The sequence below is a fragment of the Pleurodeles waltl genome, chromosome 11, assembly GCF_031143425.1.
Source record: "Pleurodeles waltl isolate 20211129_DDA chromosome 11, aPleWal1.hap1.20221129, whole genome shotgun sequence".
Lineage (NCBI taxonomy): Eukaryota > Metazoa > Chordata > Amphibia > Caudata > Salamandridae > Pleurodeles > Pleurodeles waltl.
The window spans coordinates 945,385,596-945,404,332 of record NC_090450.1 but is presented as its reverse complement, the minus strand read 5'-3'; the positions used below and the strand labels follow the sequence as shown (position 1 = coordinate 945,404,332).

The 18,737-nt window shown below is 45.3% G+C and overlaps 1 protein-coding gene across 1 annotated transcript in view; it reads right to left on the bottom strand.

The window, feature by feature from the left end:
* The window catches only part of BCR (BCR activator of RhoGEF and GTPase), a 356,931-nt gene that overhangs the window by 202,407 nt on the left and 135,787 nt on the right, over window positions 1-18,737 (bottom strand). Inside the window, exons 5-6 of the mRNA XM_069215112.1 lie at window positions 7,356-7,463; window positions 6,632-6,692 (exon numbers count right to left, since the gene is read on the bottom strand). Coding sequence (XP_069071213.1) covers window positions 6,632-6,692; window positions 7,356-7,463 — 169 coding nt within the window. The remainder of the gene's footprint in view (window positions 1-6,631; window positions 6,693-7,355; window positions 7,464-18,737) is intronic.

Genomic DNA, 18,737 nt, shown 5'->3' with positions numbered 1-18,737 from the left:
CACCACGTCAGGGAGAAGATATCTGAATAGTATGTCTGATCCAGGACTTGAAATGTCCTCAGATCAAGAAATTATGACAGCCCTTTAAGGCAGATGCCTTCAAAACCCCTTTGAGTAATTCTGCACAATTGGTCTGTAATTGCCGAGTGATGTTGTTTCAAGATTGTTTTTTTTTTTTTTAACAGGGGCTTGACCACAGCATGTTTCCAATGATGGGGAATGTGTCCAGAGGACAAAGAGTCGTTAAGAATCTTAGTCAAAACCGGCGTAACGACATCAGATCCTGAGGCTAAGGTAGAAGGAGGGAATGGATCCAAAGGGGACCCAGATTTTATAGTACGAAGGTACTTATCCACCAAATCCTTGCTAATAGGCTGAAAGGCTGAAAATAGGATTCAAGAGATTTGATCGTCAGTGTACGGGACCGCCCTATCCACTTTGGTAGAGTTATTAAGAAAGGTTGCCTGAATATCAGATATTTTCTTTTGAAAGAAGCAGGCTAGTTCATTGCTGTGTTCCTTAGAGCCTTCAGTCATAATTTTGTCAGAGGGAGACTGAGTCATTTCCTTGACGATTGAAAAGATCTCTTTAGGGGAGTGGGAGGACTGTTCAAACCTAGCGGTATAGTAGGATGACTGAGCCGCTTTGATTTCTAAATGAAAAGATCGAGTCAGGTCTCTATAAAAAAAATGTAGGCCAAGGTCATATGAGTTCCTCCATTTCCTCTCCATCAGCTTGCATTCTTTTTTTAAACGCAATAGATGAGGGAAAACCAGGGAGATTTCTTTTGGCGATTAGTCTTGGTAATGATCTTAGTAGGTAGTACGATGTCTAAGGATTGGTAGATCCATTTATGAAAGCTATCTGCGGTGTAGGATAGGAATGATATAGCCTGCAGATTCGTAAGAGTGTCTATCCAGTCTTTCTAGTTCAGCCTTGATCACTGACGAATAGTTAAATGGCCATGAGGGTGGAGGACTGAGGAGAGAGGAGTCCGAAAAGTCAATGTGATTAAAAAATGGTCCATCCAGGCCAAGGGAAGGGGGACCTCAGCTACTATGTTGGCCAGGTTGCTGAAGACTAGATCAAGTGTATGTCCTCTAAGATGTATGGGGCCAGATATAAACTGTGAGAGGTCTAAGGCTGCTAGATTCCCCAGAAGCCCTCTGACGGAGTTATTCTGAAGATCCTCGGCATGTATGTTGAAATCCCCCAAGATAGTACAATTGGAGTGTTTGCAGGCAAAGACTGCTACACTCTCTGGTAGAGCTTCAAGGAACTTCCCATAGGGGCCAGGAGGCCGGTATATTAAAATACCAGAGAAAGTGAAAGTAGCGTCTATTGCCAGTGAGAAGGCCAAACCTTCGCATTCAGGAATGGGGGGGGAAGTGGTTAGGACATTGAATTGAGTCTTTATAAATCATTCCAATCCCTCCTACTCTGCCCAGGGATCTGTCTAGACGCAAAATTGAGTAATTAGGGGGCATCGCCATAATCACATCAGGGCCCTCCGATAGTCAGGTTTCTGTTAAAAACAGAACGTCTGGCTTGTATTCATTTAATAGCGAGGAAATATGTAATTTATGTGCTGGTAGGGAGCGACAGTTTAATAACATTAATTTGTTAACTTGTTCCTTAACCTTTCTTGTGTTTAAAGGAGATGAATGCTGTAGAGTTGATTGGCGAGGATTATGTCTCCTCCCTGAGGAATTAGAATAGGGCAGGCAATGACCCAAATTTCCTTTCTCTTTATTAAGGGCTAGGAGAAAGTCTCTTGAATAGACTATTCTTTCAGGGTTTACAGTCGTGTTATTCCTGAACCCTGGACCCTGCCGGGCGCAGACCGGTGTGCCCGCTGCGCGCATTTTCTTCCAGGGGCTCATTTATAGGCCTGGGAGGAAATAGCTAGACCGCTAGTCCAAAGAAAATGGCGGCTCTAGCTGGAACCACCAGGATCCCCCCGGAAGGAAAAATGGCCGAGACTAATGCACTTGTAGTGGAGACGAGTGAGGAAAATACCTTCCCTAAAGGACTACCGGCTCCACTAAACACGGTGCCGGAGTCCTCAAGGCTTGAAATGTGCAAGTTGCATTTTAACTGCAACAGGTTGCATTGGGATGCTCAAGCTGATCTAGGTCATGAGCCCAGATCTTCTCCAGATCTAAGGAGATCGAAGACTAAAAGGAGAAGGAACAGATCATCTTGAGGATTTACAGGCATCCAAAACTACATCTACATTTACTCATACAAAGAGGGTGCCGCACATGTCCGGATGCAAATAGAGACATTTATGCTTCCATCAATGACAGTTCCCATTTGATGTTTGACAGCTTTTAGAGATATAATTTTAGGGGCAACGGCAAAGCTAAATATTGCTATTTCAATTAGGAGGCAAGGTACATCAATGATCTGTGAAAAGAGTGAAGTCCACGGGCCCGCCTCATCCTCGAGTACAATTCATTCCTGATCTTCAGGAACTTCACCTGGGAATCTTTCTGGCTTTTGGTGACACAATGCACCTGAAACCACCTATTATCCACTCAACGGAAAAGTATTACTTTCAATGGAACAGTGTAGGAGGCTGGACTGGCTTGTAGTGAGTACCAAGGGGTACTTGCACCTTACACCAGGCCCAGTTATCCCTTATTAGTGTATAGGGTGTCTAGCAGCTTAGGCTGATAGATAATGGTAGCTTAGCAGAGCAGCTTAGGCTGAACTAGGAGACGTGTGAAGCTACTACAGTACCACTTAGTGTCATATGCACAATATCATAAGAAAACACAATACACAGTTATACTAAAAATAAAGGTACTTTATTTTTATGACAATATGCCAAAGTATCTTAGAGTGTACCCTCAGTGAGAGGATAGGAAATATACACAAGATATATATACACAATAGCAAAAATATGCAGTATAGTCTTAGAAAACAGTGCAAACAATGTATAGTTACAATAGGATGCAATGGGGAAACATAGGGATAGGGGCAACACAAACCATATACTCCAAAAGTGGAATGCGAACCACGAATGGACCCCAAACCTATGTGACCTTGTAGAGGGTCGCTGGGACTATTAGAAAATAGTGAGAGTTAGAAAAATAACCCTCCCCAAGACCCTGAAAAGTGAGTGCAAAGTGCACTAAAGTTCCCCTAAGGACAAAATAGTCGTGTTAGAGGAATAATGCAGGAAAGACACAAACCAGCAATGCAACAACTGTGGATTTCCAATCTAGGGTACCTGTGGAACAAGGGGACCAAGTCCAAAAGTCACAAGCAAGTCGGAGATGGGCAGATGCCCAGGAAATGCCAGCTGCGGGTGCAAAGAAGCTTCGACTGGACAGAAGAAGCTGAGGTTTCTGCAGGAACGAAAAGGGCTAGAGACTTCCCCTTTGGTGGACGGATCCCTCTCGCCTTGGAGAGTCGTGTAGAAGTGTTTTCCCGCCGGGAGAACGCCAACAAGCCTTGCTAGCTGCAAATCGTGCGTTTGGCGTTTTTGGACGCTGCTGGGGCCCAGGAGGGACCAGGAGGTCGCAAATTGGACCTGAAGAGAGAGGGGACGTCGAGCAAGACAAAGAGCCCTCACTGAAGCAGGTAGCACCCGGAGAAGTGCCAGAAACAGGCACTACGAGGATGCGTGAAACGGTGCTCGCCGAAGTTGCACAAAGGAGTCCCACGTCGCCGGAGACCAACTTAGAAAGTCGTGCAATGCAGGTTAGAGTGCCGTGGACCCCGGCTTGGCTGTGCACAAAGGATTTCCGCCGGAAGTGCACAGGGGCCGGAGTAGCTGCAAAGTCGCGGTTCCCAGCAATGCAGCCCAGCGAGGTGAGGCAAGGACTTACCTCCACCAAACTTGGGCTGAAGAGTCACTGGACTGTGGGGGTCACTTGGACAGAGTCACTGGATTCGAGGGACCTCGCTCGTCGTGCTGAGAGGAGACCCAAGGGACCGGTAATGCAGCTTTTTGGTGCCTGCGGTTGCAGGGGGAAGATTCCGTCGGAGCTTCTGGTGCAGAGAGGAGGCAGGCTACCCCCACAGCATGCACAAGCAGGAAAACAGTCGAGAAGGCGGCAGGATCAGCGTTACAGAGTTGCAGTAGTCGTCTTTGCTACTATGTTGCAGGTTTGCAGGCTTCCAGCGCGGTCAGCAGTCGTTTCCTTATCAGAAGGTGAAGAGAGAGATGCAGAGGAACTCGGCTGAGCTCATGCATTCGTTATCTGCAGTTTCCCCAGAGACAGAGACCCTAAATAGCCAGAAAAGAGGGTTTGGCTACCTAGGAGAGAGGATAGGCTACTAACACCTGAAGGAGCCTATCAGCAGGAGTCTATGACGTCACCTGATGGCACTGGCCACTCAGAGCAGTCCAGTGTGCCAGCAGCACCTCTGTTTCCAAGCTGGCAGAGGTCTGGAGCACACTGGAGGAGCTCTGGACACCTCCCAGGGGAGGTGCAGGTCAGGGGAGTGGTCACTCCCCTTTCCTTTGTCCAGTTTCGCGCCAGAGCAGGGGCTAAGGGGTCCCTGAACCGGTGTAGACTGGCTTATGCAGAATTGGGCACCTCTGTGCCCAACAAAGCATTTCCAGAGGCTGGGGGAGGCTACTCCTCCCCTGCCTTCACACCATTTTCCAAAGGGAGAGGGTGTCACACCCTCTCTCAGAGGAAGTTCTTTGTTCTGCCATCCTGGGCCAGGCCTGGCTGGACCCCAGGAGGGCAGCTGCCTGTCTGAGGGGTTGGCAGCAGCAGCAGCTGCAGTGAAACCCCAGGAAGGGCAGTTTGGCAGTACCAGGGTCTGTGCTACAGACCACTGGGATCATGGGATTGTGCCAACTATGCCAGGATGGCATAGAGGGGGCAATTCCATGATCATAGACATGTTACATGGCCATATTCGGAGTTACCATTGTGAAGCTACATATAGGTAGTGACCTATATGTAGTGCACGCGTGTAATGGTGTCCCCGCACTCACAAAGTTCAGGGAATTGGCTCTGAACAATGTGGGGGCACCTTGGCTAGTGCCAGGGTGCCCTTACACTAAGTAACTTTGCTCCTAACCTTTACCAGGTAAAGGTTAGACATATAGGTGACTTATAAGTTACTTAAGTGCAGTGTAAAATGGCTGTGAAATAACGTGGACGTTATTTCACTCAGGCTGCAGTGGCAGGCCTGTGTAAGAATTGTCAGAGCTCCCTATGGGTGGCAAAAGAAATGCTGCAGCCCATAGGGATCTCCTGGAACCCCAATACCCTGGGTACCTCAGTACCATATACTAGGGGATTATAAGGGTGTTCCAGTAAGCCAATGTAAATTGGTAAAATTGGTCACTAGCCTGTTAGTGACAATTTGAAAGTAATGAGAGAGCATAACCACTGAGGTTCTGGTTAGCAGAGCCTCAGTGAGACAGTTAAGCACCACACAGGGAACATATACATGCACACCTATGAGCACTGGGGCCCTGTGTGACAGGGTCCCAGTGACACATACATATAGGCCACAAACCTATGAGCACTGGGGTCCTGACCAGCAGGATCCCAGTGACACATAACAAACATACTGAAACCATAGTGTTTTCACTATGAGCACTGAGGCCTGGCTATCAGGATCCCAGTGAGACAGTGAAAACAGTGACAAACACCCTGACATACACTCACAAACAGGCCAAAAGTGGGGGTAACAAGGCTAGAAAGAGGCTACCTTCTCACAAACAGATCACAAGAAGCAGCAAAACCAACCTCTTCACTGAAGCAACATCTGCTGTGGCCTTTGATTTCTCCACAAGGAATGTACAGACTATTGGTGTCTTTCAGTGCTGCTTCATCTATGAATTGCCCTGCCAACCAACCAGGACAATCTGACTTCCATCCAATCAAGAAAAGAAAACTGCAGAGTTTTCTACAACCCATATACAACATAATGCCGAAGCACTGCCACTCGACTAAGATAAACTCCAGGGGTGCCTTCAACCAAATAAGACAATAGGAAGGGATGCTGCCACCCACCAAGGGCAGACTGACAACAGTGGCACTGTGGCTGATCCAAGACAGATGACCTGTCTACGATTCTGTTACTTATCCTAATCAGACCGCAAAGGCACTGCCAACAATGGCAGATTGGAGGGGCATTGTCACCCAAACAAAACCAAATAACTACAGGGGGCACTGCCATCAAACCAAAGCAGACTAACTGCAGAGACATCACCTTTCAACCAAGAAATATTGACAGTGGAGGTACCCCCCCACCAATCAAAGCAGACGGCATGGTCAACCCACCGACCAAGACAGACTGCAGGAATACACCTACACATCAAAGAGACGCGGACTGCCAGAAAGACAGCAATAGAAACGGAGTCTCTTCATTTCAAACTACGATGACCGACTACAGATTCACTCAATATTAAACTGACACTAGTAAGAAGTTAGGAATGGACTAAGTAAATCAACATCCCTGTCTCTGTCTCCATCATCTACTTCATGTTTCTGCTGAGCCCTACTTCTCCCACAACACACATCCCACACTTTTAACCAATGTTAAAAACAAATATTGCTAATTCCTACTCCATCATAAAAAGATACTGAATGCACATGACACTTAGCTTCTATACCATGAAATGAAGCATTAATCTTAGGGGAACACTCACTCTCTAATGAGTTCTTGGTCATTTGTTCTTTGGGATCCCTTACGTTTCTGGCCTTCAGATTCTGAAAAAGAACAAAAGCAGGTATAAGCCACAAATAGTTGTGAAATATCATGGTACATTGACTACTTCTCAGTGTAATACATGGAAAGACCTGACCCATCTCATTATGCCATTAATCATCATATGTAAGAATCTGGAGGCACAGAAAATTCCACCTCCTTCATCAGATGTTAACATTTCAAACTATAACATCCAAACGTTTGGTTTCTGTATTTTATATTTTTAGGCTTTATTTTTAAGCTTAGAACTTCAGACTTCCATCCTAGAATCACCGTCCCTCCACCACCATGAGGAATAAAACCTGGGTAGGATGGAAACATCTCACTGCATTCCTGCACCAAGAAGTGACAGACACAAAGCAAATATCTTAGCTCCTCCAGGACCATGAGATGTGCGACTAGGGATGACCCTCAGTACCATGGTATAAGACATTTGCCTAACACAATCATCTCATCACCTTGAATACCATCATATTTGCCAAAATGGAAAAGAGGAAACACTGCAACAATTCTAGCACAATTAGATTTAGGACAGGAGTCTGAAATATCTGTGCACTCTAGGACCACCATATCCCACACTCCTACAGAGCTATTATCAACAGGTTTACTTACAACCAAGGCCTCAGGGGATTTATGTGTAGCACTGAGAACATAGAATGCTTTACCTCAGAGATTTCAGCAAATTGGCAATTGGCTTGGCAACACTTCTCTGCTGTTTCCATAGCTACCTCGTAGTTGTCTACAAAGGCTCGGTAAACTCCCAACTGGCTGGCCTGCGTGAAAAAAAAAAGTTATAAATCCTGAACAGATATACAACTCTTGCTGGCCAATCCCACATGAATTGTGACTCACAAATTAACTTGTACCCACCCACCAACATTCTAACCTGGGGGACCTGCGGGGAGAGGGGAGTGATGTGTAAGAGAATGATGAGTAGAGTAGAGGTGTGTGTTAATAGCATGTACTCTTGGATGGTCCTCAACCTCATCACCAACAGGGGGAAACATTTTTTGAGCAGAAAACTGCAGGTGAGTGAGGTAATGAAAGATAGCCCCGATACATAATGATTTATGTATATCAGGCGTATGTTAGTTGATTTTAAAGCACTTATCGCGGTCATGATCAAAGTACTCAGAACTTGAAAGAGGAATGCAGAGCTCAGGAAAAGACCCGTCTCTGACCCAGTGACGACCTTGACAGAAAGTGCTTATAGCTCACTTCCTCACTTTGCTGCCTACACATCTTTCACAATGAGCAGGTTTTATGCCAGATCCATAGGGCTGTCTAACACCACACTACAAAGACAACAACCCTTTGACCACCCCTGTCAATTTCACTTAACCATAGACCGTGGCCAACATTCACGAAAGATGCTGTTCAGACAGAACTTTGGAATATAAGTATTTAATGTTATTTGTAGAGCAAGGATTTAACTAAAAAGTAGCAGATCGTTGATTAAGGACAACTCTTGACTGAGGTAAGATTCATGATTTTTACCTTGTGGTAGTTTTGTTAGGAAGCGAGGGCGTGTGCAGTTGGTGGGGGTGAGGGGAGGGGGATAGATTCCTATTATGTAAGGAGATAATGTTCTAGGAAAAGAGGTCATCATTTCCCTAATGCGAAATAGATAACTCTTTGAAAGTTAACAGTTATCAAATCATACTCAATAGCCAGGGCCCCTTCACTAATATGTCCAGCAAAACCAACCACACTGGCTCCCACTGGTGCTCCCATATGACCGCTGTACAGCCAGATCACCTGTGCTATTCCATTATATTACATGCTTTACAACTTGTCCAGTAGTTAGTGCTCCAACACCAAGCCTCAAAGTGCTTTTTACGTTTCCCATCCCCAACACCTGGGGCGTTCATCCCACACTTTACTGAAGACCTTCATGTTAGGAGAGGCACTAGGGCTGGTTTCACCTTTCCTCATACATCCACAGCTCACTCTGCAGATGCTTTGATAAAACCACATAACCTCAAAGGCTGAGATCCATCACATTTCATACAGTGGGACCTCCCACATTAACAGCAGTTATACACTACTCCACACCTACTTTGTCAAGGAACCACCCACAGTCACAACTGTAACAAGAAACATTCATGTCTCCTCCACTGCCTCCATAGGGAAGACCTCCTGAAGTGCAATGCATTCAACCACCACTGCAATACAATCCTTCACAAAAAACGCTTCCACCATCCCTTAAGAGAAACCAGCTCCTGAGCAGAAGCCACATACCATCACCATGATGCAATTCCCAAGCCACTCTGCTGCAGAACTCCCACACCATCCACAGCAGAACACCAAAGCCACCTTAATGCTGACCTCCCATGTAAAGCTCACTGCAGAAGTTCCAACCCATCCCACAACAGATCTCTTGGGACGCCTTAAAGTGGATCTCCCATGTAATCCTCACTGCAGAACTCCCACACTATCCCACAGCAGATCTCTTGGGCCACCTCAATGCAGAACTCCCATGTAATCCTCACTGCGGAACTCCCACATTATCCCACAGCAGAACCACTGAGGCACCTTGATGCACAGCATCCACATCATTCCACAGCAGATCTTCTGAGCCACCTCAATGCAGACCTCTCATGTAATGCTCACTGCAGAACTCCCACGCCATCCCATACAAGATCTCTTGTGTGCCTTAATGCAGAATTGTCATGTAATCCTCACTGCAGAACTCCAACACCAGCTCACTGCAGATTTCCTTGGTCATCGTAATGCAGAGCTCCTATGTAAAGCTCAATGCAGACCACCCCATCCTACAGCAGAACTCAATGCAGAACCCCAGTGTAATCTTCACTGCAGACCTACAATGCCATCCCCCAGCAGAACTCCTGGCCCTCCTCAATGCAGAACTCTAACATACCACTCACTGCAGAACCTCTAACCTATTCTCATAGCAGCACTTATAGACTATCTACATAGCAGAACGTACAACATCCCCAATTCAGAATTCCCAAACCATTCCCATAGCAGACCTCTACTCCATGTCACAGCAGAACTTCTGCACCTTCCCTACAGAAGACCTTCAGCACCGTCCTTACAGGAGATCACCAACACCATGAAACCATAAGTACCATTTACCTCGTACAACCACCATCCTCATAACATACTTGCTGTACTAGTTATGAAGCAGAACTCACAACATCCCACCTCTCATACCAGCCTCATAACATGCCTCCTACACCATATATAGCATACCTCCTCTACACCACCTACAGAGCAGAAAGCCTACATCAGTCTCACAGCCGAACTCCCACACCATCACTGTGCAAATTCTCCCAAAACAGACTTACAGCAGAACTCTCACGCCATCACCACAACAGAGCTTTTATGCAATCCTCATTGCATAACTCCAAGGCCATCACCATAGCAGGATTACTACACCATCCCTGTGGTAGAACTCTCAAGCCATCCATTTCATTTAGTGAACAAACACAGGATCGTAGTCTCAGGAAGCACCTGCAGGGTCTCCACCTTATATCCCCCACTTGCGCGGTCCCAGCCTCAGGCCCTACTAAAGGGTTCCAGTTACATGCTCTTCCCGGATGGCCACCATCTCAGGTCTCAACCGGAAAGTCTGCATCTCAACCTCATCTGCAGGGTCCGCACAGTCAGGTCTCATCCGCACAGTCAGGCCTCATCCACATGGTCCCCCTACTTGGGTAGCACCCAGAGATTTCAATACAAGAACAGAGGCTACCATTATGTATTTATCCTTCAATGAAACTACATGCAGCACTTGAAAGACATTACATCATAAACAAAGTCAATCTAGAATAGAACATTAGCAACGTATAGTCTATGCACATAGAGATCTGCCTCTTAAATACTGCTACTCAGATAAATAGCACCTGCTCTTATTCTTTATACTGCTTTTAATTAGCCTGTTTTTCTTTTACATATTTGATTTGTTAGACTATGTGATAATTGTTAATATAAACGGTATTGGGCTTTCTAATTCAGTTTCCAATATATAGAAACATCTCTTAACGTTTTAGGCATTTAGGGCCAGATGTATCAAAGGATTTTGCATTCGCAAACTATGCGAATCACAAACTTCCACTGTTTGCAAATGCAAAATCGCCTTTCATGATTTATGAAAGAAATTCGCAGTGCAATTTTAAGGAACCGCAAAAATAGCGATTCCTTAAAATTGCGATTCCCTAAATAGGTAATCGCAAATAGGGAATACCTATTTGCGATTACCTATTCACATGTATCATGCATTTCCTAAATGCGAATTTGGCATTTAGGAAATTCAATTACCACAAACTCAAGTTTGGTGGTAAGCATGTGCGATTTTTAAAAAATGCATTACAAATGCATTTTTAAAAATGACATGTAGCGCACACATGCCCGTTGGGCATGTGTGCGCTTTACATGGCCACAAATATTTTTTGGGGGTGCATCAAAGGGGGCCTTAGGCCCCCAGCACCCTGGGGTTTGCATTACCTAATTTGCGAATTCCTAATAGGAATTCGCAAATTAGGTAATGCAAAATCATTGGATGAATGGAGTCCCATTCCCTAATTGCGATTCGGTAATAGCGATTGGGACTTTTAATAAATTGCCGAATCGCAATTTTCATACATACCATTTTGCATTTCTTAAATAACGATTTCTTCAAAATCGCTATTTAGGAAATGCAAACCAGGATGATGCTATATCTGGCCCTTGATCATTTGGGTGTAATGTTTGTGTTCTATGTGTTTAAAACCAAATTTTTTTATGATTGGAGAGTCCGCACGAGATTTGGGAGAGTGCATTGCTTGTTCATGATAAACCCGATTTGATCAGGAGAGAGGAGCATGTAAATCTTGCAGTGGGAGGCACACTTTGGAGAAAGACAGACTATGTCGATGTCAGGCGGCTGACTTGTGTTGTTGTTTGGCCGCCCGAGGTTGGGACCGCGTTTGTCCGTTCAGGTGACGCGTAGCAGTCGGATACTGTTACAGTTGCAGGCTTAATCCCGACGGCAGACTCATTTTGTTTTGGTCGCCCGAGGTTGTGTGGCCACTTGTACTATAAAGCAGATGCCGGCTTCATGCATAAATGCGCAGAGTGAAATTTAAGAAATGCGTTGGGCAACGGTACATACTGTTCCAATGAGATATTTGTGCTTTATTTTAGTTTGGGGAAAAACCTATCTTAAAGGCTGATTCATGTACACATATGGGATGTTGTAACTGTCAACACCACGTCAGTTGACAGTTACAGTGTATTTGGATTCACCTGTGCGCTCGGCAACTGCTTAGCTGGGTGAACTTTGGAAATATTCTATCACTCCCTTGGCTCGCTAGCTTTTTCACAAGAAGAGGTGGTATATTATTCGGACTTATAAATCTTTTAGTTTTTGCCATATTTACAACTAAAATGTCTACAGATAAAGACAACAAGCCTATTATGTGGTCTGAAAGAAAATTAATGAGGAAACTATTCGGAAGGTAATACAATCTGAAATGTGTAGTTGTGTACGCGAAGCTGTCGGGCAAGTCTTACCTAGAAAGAGAGATAGCAGAGCTTCAGGGATAGAGTCTTTACAAACATTGGGAACAGATCTGGACATAGGGGCGAAGGTGGGCAAGAAAAAGAGAAAAACAAAAGACATTGAGGAGGGATCAGTTCCTCCAAAGACATGGGGGGGCGGGGTAGGTCTGAGCACCTCAAACAACATGAGAGGTCTCAGCACCTCAAAAAGGATGGGTGCCCTATTCAGCACAGAAAAAAGAAGTGTCCAATGAGACACAAAAGACATTGGTGAACTATGAGACACAATCTTAGGAGTCTCAACATTTTTAGTTTGTAAAGGACAAGGATGAGATGGACACACATGAGTACATTCTGGATACTGATGAAGGATTTTCAGTTGATAATGGCCTCCTTTCAGAAGATAATTAACTTCTTTCTGAAAATACATATCCTTCATGTTCTAAGGATGTTATTATGAATCATCTTGGGGAAGAGGTGTTCTCTCTCCATAGCATTAAACATCCAAGAAGTGCCGAGTGGTGGCTGCTCCAGCATCTTGGTAACTTTATTAAGAAATGCATCAGATACTCTCTGGAAAATGAGTTGAGAAATCTACTTAAGGCAGAATGTTCGAGGCCCGTGATTCGTGAAAAAGCTTGCCTCACACTAAACTTATATCCTGAACTCATCACCTTTTTGTTCAATATGGGCAAAGACCCAAGGAAGGGAATTGAGAAGTCCCTCAAGTTGAGTCAGGACAATCTACTGGACCTTCTTGGTCCTTTGGCCAGAATCATCGATGTGTCGGAAGAGGCATACTTTAAGAACATACAGGTAGATCTGGATCTTCTACACGGATGTAGCCAGAGGGCCATGGTTTTGTGGGCAATGCAAACGCAGCATTGAACACAGAGAGACCCAAAGCAGTCCTGTGCGAATAAACCCCATATTGGGAGATCTGGCAGAAAAGGAGGCATCTGAGAATCCAAGAGGTCTTCTCTTTGGGGAAGATATGGTTAAAGCATTGGGAAAATACATTTCAACTTTTACAGCCTTGGACAAGGCACAATCAAATATGCACAAGATTTTCACCCCGTGTTTTTGATCGGATCAGCAGCAGAGGACTTTCGGCCAGCCGAGGTCTTCGAAGGTCCCAATCTTATTTCTACAGGCAAAGAGGCATAGGATATCAACTGTCTGTGCATGCTGCCTTTTACCCACAAAGAGGGTAGTATCAACGTGCCAGAGGAGGCAAGACTAGAGGACAATGATCCTTAGGTTATCTGGGAGAATACAATCACTTCTCTTTTTCTTTTTCCCGGGAAAAAGTGGGAGGTCGTCTCAAATGTTTTATCCATGTGTAGGAAAGCATAATCCAAGACCCATGAGTTTTGGAAACCGTCGGAGGTTTCAAAATAGATTTTACCTGAACTCCATTCCAAAATTTCTCTCCAAGAGAATTGTCTTTGACCGTAGACCAAAAGAAAGTGGTAGACGAGAAGGTAAAATCTATGCAGGAAGAAGGTCCGATTATAGAGGTAAGCTTGGAACGTAAGGTATTCGTCAGTACTCTTTTTCTGGTGAAGAAAAAGGAGAAGGGATGGAGGCCTGCCATCAATCTGAGGAATTTCAACTTTTTTAGTTTACAGACATTTCAAGATGGAAGGGATCCATCTTTTAAGGGACATGTTATTAAAAAAAGATCGGTTAGTGAAATTAGATCTAAAGGATGTGTATTTTACCATCCACATGTCTGAAGAATGCCAACCTTAACTTCAGTTCATTTGAGAGAATCGCCTTTTTCAGTTTTGTTCACTTTCCTTCGGTATCTCTTCTGCATCATGGTGTTTTACCAAGGTAATGAGAGCAGTAGCATCCTTCCTAAGAGAGTGAGGTGTATGTATGATCATCTATCTGGACGATATACTGATCATGTCTGAATGCCAAACTCAACTTTTCAAAGATTTGGGCATGGTTATGTCACTTCTGGTAAGTCTGGGCTTCATTGTAAACAAAGAAAAGTCAATTCTTGTTGCCTCTCATACTTTGGAGTTTTAGAGCTTTACAACAAACACTGTCAATTGGCTCTTACTCCTTCCATTAAAAAAGATTTGCAAGATAAGAAAGGAAATGAGGTATGCCTTCACACAAGAATCATTTACTCTTCAGTTGAAAGAACTGCTGAAACTATTGGGTCTTCTTTCATCCTCCGTTCAAGCAATCTTTCTGGGTCCCTTACACTATTGTGCTCTGCAGAGAATAAAAGTAAGGGCACTTCGGAAAGGCTTATGGTATGGGGACAGGGCATTTTTGGATCCAGTGGCAAAGATGGAACTGACTTAGTGGGTAGAGAATTTAGAAGCCTGGAACGGTTGGGCAATACTTGGTTCTTCACCAGATTCTATCCTAGATACAGATGCAAGCTTGTATGGTTGGGGTGCACATTTGGGTCTACAGGAGACTAGCGGACCATGGGCAAATGCAGAGACGTCACACCGCAAAGTATTTAGAATTAACTGCTGGTCTTTATGCCCTTAAGAGTTTCAGACCTGGTCTGCAAGGCAGTGCTGTACTGATGAAGATGGACAATGTTTCTACTGTTGCTTATTTAAGTTGCATGGGACAAATGAAATATTTAGACCTAGTGGAATTGACCAAGAAGCTTTGGTTGTTCTGCTAAGAAGACAAAACTAGTCTACAAGTGAAAGATCTGCCTGGGAAGGCAGATGTCTTTGCAGATTGGAATTTTAGGTTTTTGAGCAATTACATCGATTGAAAGCTCGACAAGGATTGCTTAAAGAAAATTTCACAATCTTGGGGTCCCTTACATATAGGCCTTTTTGCGAGCAGAAAAACGCTTCAACTCAAGAAATGTTACAGTTGGATGTCAGATCCAGGAGCTCTAGCTGTGAATGCCTTTCTTCAGATGTGGAATTCAGGGGGTTCTTCAGAAAGTGAGGAGGAAAGAATGCTTCCTTGTTCTAGTAACTCCGTTTTGGATCTCACAGGCGTGGTTCCCCAAGACTTTGGAACTCGCATGTGACATGCCATTGTTTCTTCCAGCTTCAGAAGGTCATCTGAAGGATGCAGATGGAGAGGAACATCTTCTTGTACAGTCAGGGACATCAAGACTTCTTGCATGGAAAATATCAGGAGATCTTCAGAAATATCAGGCCTTTCAGGAAGAGCTGCAGAGCTCATTGAGGGGTCTGGGGCCCAGGAACAGGTATAAGGGAATGTGGAAAACCTGGGTATGTTGGTGCATGGAGAGGAACGTGGATCCCGTGGAAGCCCCTATAGTAGATGTGGTAAATTTCCTGGTGGAACAGTTTGACAGAGGACTAAGTTACAGAACCATTAACGGTTATAGATATGCAATATCTGCATGTCATAAAATGGTTAATGGCAAAAGTGTAGGGAAAAATGTTTTGATATGTAGAGTGCTTAAAAGCATCAGATTGTGAAGACCACCAAGGCTGAGATGAACGAGTTACTTACCTTCGGTAACGACTTTTCTGGTGGATACATTAGCTACCTGTGGATTCCTCACCTCATGAATACTCCCATGGCGCCAGCATTCGACGGAAATCTTCTTACTAGTCTCTGCACGTCGACGAGGACGTCACTCTAGCCCACGCGACGCCGTCTGACGTCATACAGGCAATAAGAGGTCCTCGACGACGTGCGGACGTCAGTACCAATCATTTTTTACGTGCATGAGAACAACCAGGCAATGCAATGAAAGAGCAAGGCAACATCCCATTATATTGTAAAAATACACAACATTGTATGAATAACTGTAAATCTTTTTATATAAATATATATATAAAACTCTCTCTTTTTAAAATATATACACACACCAAGTATATACACAAAGATATATACATATATACATATATATAAATATATTATATACACATCTATTGCACCCTCAAAGACCAAGAGGAGCGCACTCAAGGATTACTTGGTAAGACCAGAAAGGCAACGGGGAGGCGGGTGGGACCGTGAGGAATCCACAGGTAGCTAATGTATCCACCAGAAAAGTCGTTACCGAAGGTAAGTAACTCGTTCTTCTGATGGATACAACTACCTGTGGATTCCTCACCTCATGAATAGAGTCCCAAAGCAGTACCACGCCCGGCGGTGGGTGCCTAAATGGTCAAACCAAGAAATCCTGCAGCACTGACCGTGCAAAATGGCCGTCCCTTCTAACCTCAGAATCCAAACAGTAATGTTTTGCAAAAGTGTGAAGGGACGACCAAGTTGCGGCCTTGCAGATGTCGACCACAGGAACACCCCTGGCCAAGGCCGAAGTGGCCGACTTAGCTCTGGTGGAATGAGCTCTAATGCCCTCAGGAGGATCCTTCTTTGCCAAAGAGTAACATATTTTAATGCAAAGAACAACCCACCTGGATAGTGTTCTCTTGTGGACTGCCTTTCCTCTCCTCTTGCCCACGTATCCAATAAACAGCTGATCCTCCAGCCTGAAATCCTTTGTTCTATCAATAAAGAAGCTCAACGCTCTCTTTGGATCCAGACGGTGCAGTCTTTCTTCCTCTTTGGAAGGATGAGGCGGAGGATAGAACGTGGACAAAGTAATTGCCTGAGCCAAATGGAAGGGTGAAACAACCTTCGGGAGGAAAGCAGCCTTGGTCCTCAACACCACCTTATCCCCATAAAAAGTTGTATAAGGGGGCTTTACTGATAAGGCCTGCAACTCACTCACTCTCCTTGCTGATGTTATAGCTATCAGGAAGACTGTTTTTAAAACCAAATACCTCAAGGGGCAAGAATGCATAGGTTCAAAAGGGGACCCCATAAGGAAAGTCAGGACCAAGGACAAATCCCATTGCGGCATAACGAATGGCTTTGGAGGATATTGATTTAGAAGACCTTTCAAGAATCTGATAACAATAGGGGATTTAAATAAAGATGGTTGGTCTGGAAGACATATGAAGGCTGACAAGGCCGATAAATAACCCTTAATGGTAGCCACTGCACAACCTTTCTGCGCCAGAGACAGAGCAAAAGACAAAACGTCCGATAGATGAGCATGCAAAGGATCAATCTGCCTCTCTCCACACCACGCAACAAATTTAGACCACCTATTAGCGTAGATAGATTTAGTGGAGTGTCGCCTGGCCGCTAATATAACATCCACTACCTCAGGCGGGAGAGAGAAGGAACTCAGGTTGCCCCGTTCAATCTCCAGGCATGTAGGTGCAGACTCTGGAGGTTGGGGTGTAGAACCTGCCCCTGCGACTGCGAGAGGAGGTCTGCCCTGAAAGGGAGACGGAGCGGCGGGCACATTGAGAGTTGGAGAAGGTCGGAATACCATACCCTCCTTGGCCAATCCGGAGCTATTAGGATGACTAGAGCCCGGTCCTGGCGAATCTTCCTCAATACTCGAGGAATCAAGGGTATGGGAGGAAACGCGTAAAGCAACTGGCCGCACCAGGTTATTTGAAACGCGTCCCCCAACGCTCCCTGCATCGGATACTGAAGGCTGCAGAACAACGGACAACGCGCGTTCTCTCGAGTGGCGAACAGATCTACCCGAGGAAACCCCCACCTCTGGAAGATTAAACGGACTTGATCTGGATGGAGACGCCACTCGTGGTCTGCCGAGAAGTGGCGACTGAGACTGTCCGCACGCACGTTCAAAACTCCGGCCAGATGGTTTGCTATCAAGCAAATCCGATGGTCCTTTGCCCAGGACCATAGTCGAAGAGCTTCTCTGCAGAGAAGGTACGACCCCACTCCTCCCTGCTTGTTTATGTACCACATCGTGGTAGTATTGTCCGTTAGGACCTGTACCGACTGACCACGAAGGGAAGGGAGGAAGGCCTTGAGAGCCAGACGTACAGCCCGTAACTCTAACAGATTGATGTGAAACATCTGTTCCTCTGGAGACCAAAGACCTTTGATCTCCAGATCCCCCAGATGAGCTCCCCACCCTAGAGTGGAAGCATCCGTTATGACTGTGGCCACTGGTGGCGACTGCTGGAACGGCTTTCCTTGTGAAAGATTGTTGCTTGCAATCCACCACTTCAAATCCACAGCAGCATCTCTGGAGATCTTGACAGTACCCTCTAGATCCCCTCTGTGTTGAGACCACTGCCTTCGGAGGCACCACTGAAGAGCCCTCATGTGCCAGCGAGCATGCGTGACCAACAGAATGCAGGAGGCAAAAAGACCGAGCAGACGAAGGACCTTGAGGACTGGAACTACCGCTCCATTTTGAAACATTGGAACCAAATCCTGAATATCTTGAATCCGCTGAGGCGGAGGAAAGGCCCGACCCAATGTTGTATCCAGTACTGCCCCTATAAACAGGAGGCGCTGAGAGGGCTCTAGGTGAGATTTGGGCTCATTCACCGAAAAACCCAGGTCGAACAACAACTGGGTTGTTGACTGCAGATGATGCGACACAAGCTCCGGGGACTTGGCTTTGATCAACCAGTCGTCCAAGTAAGGGAATACTGCTATCCCCTTCCTTCTGAGTTCTGCCGCAACCAACGACATCACCTTCGTGAAGACTCGAGGTGCTGAAGTAAGAC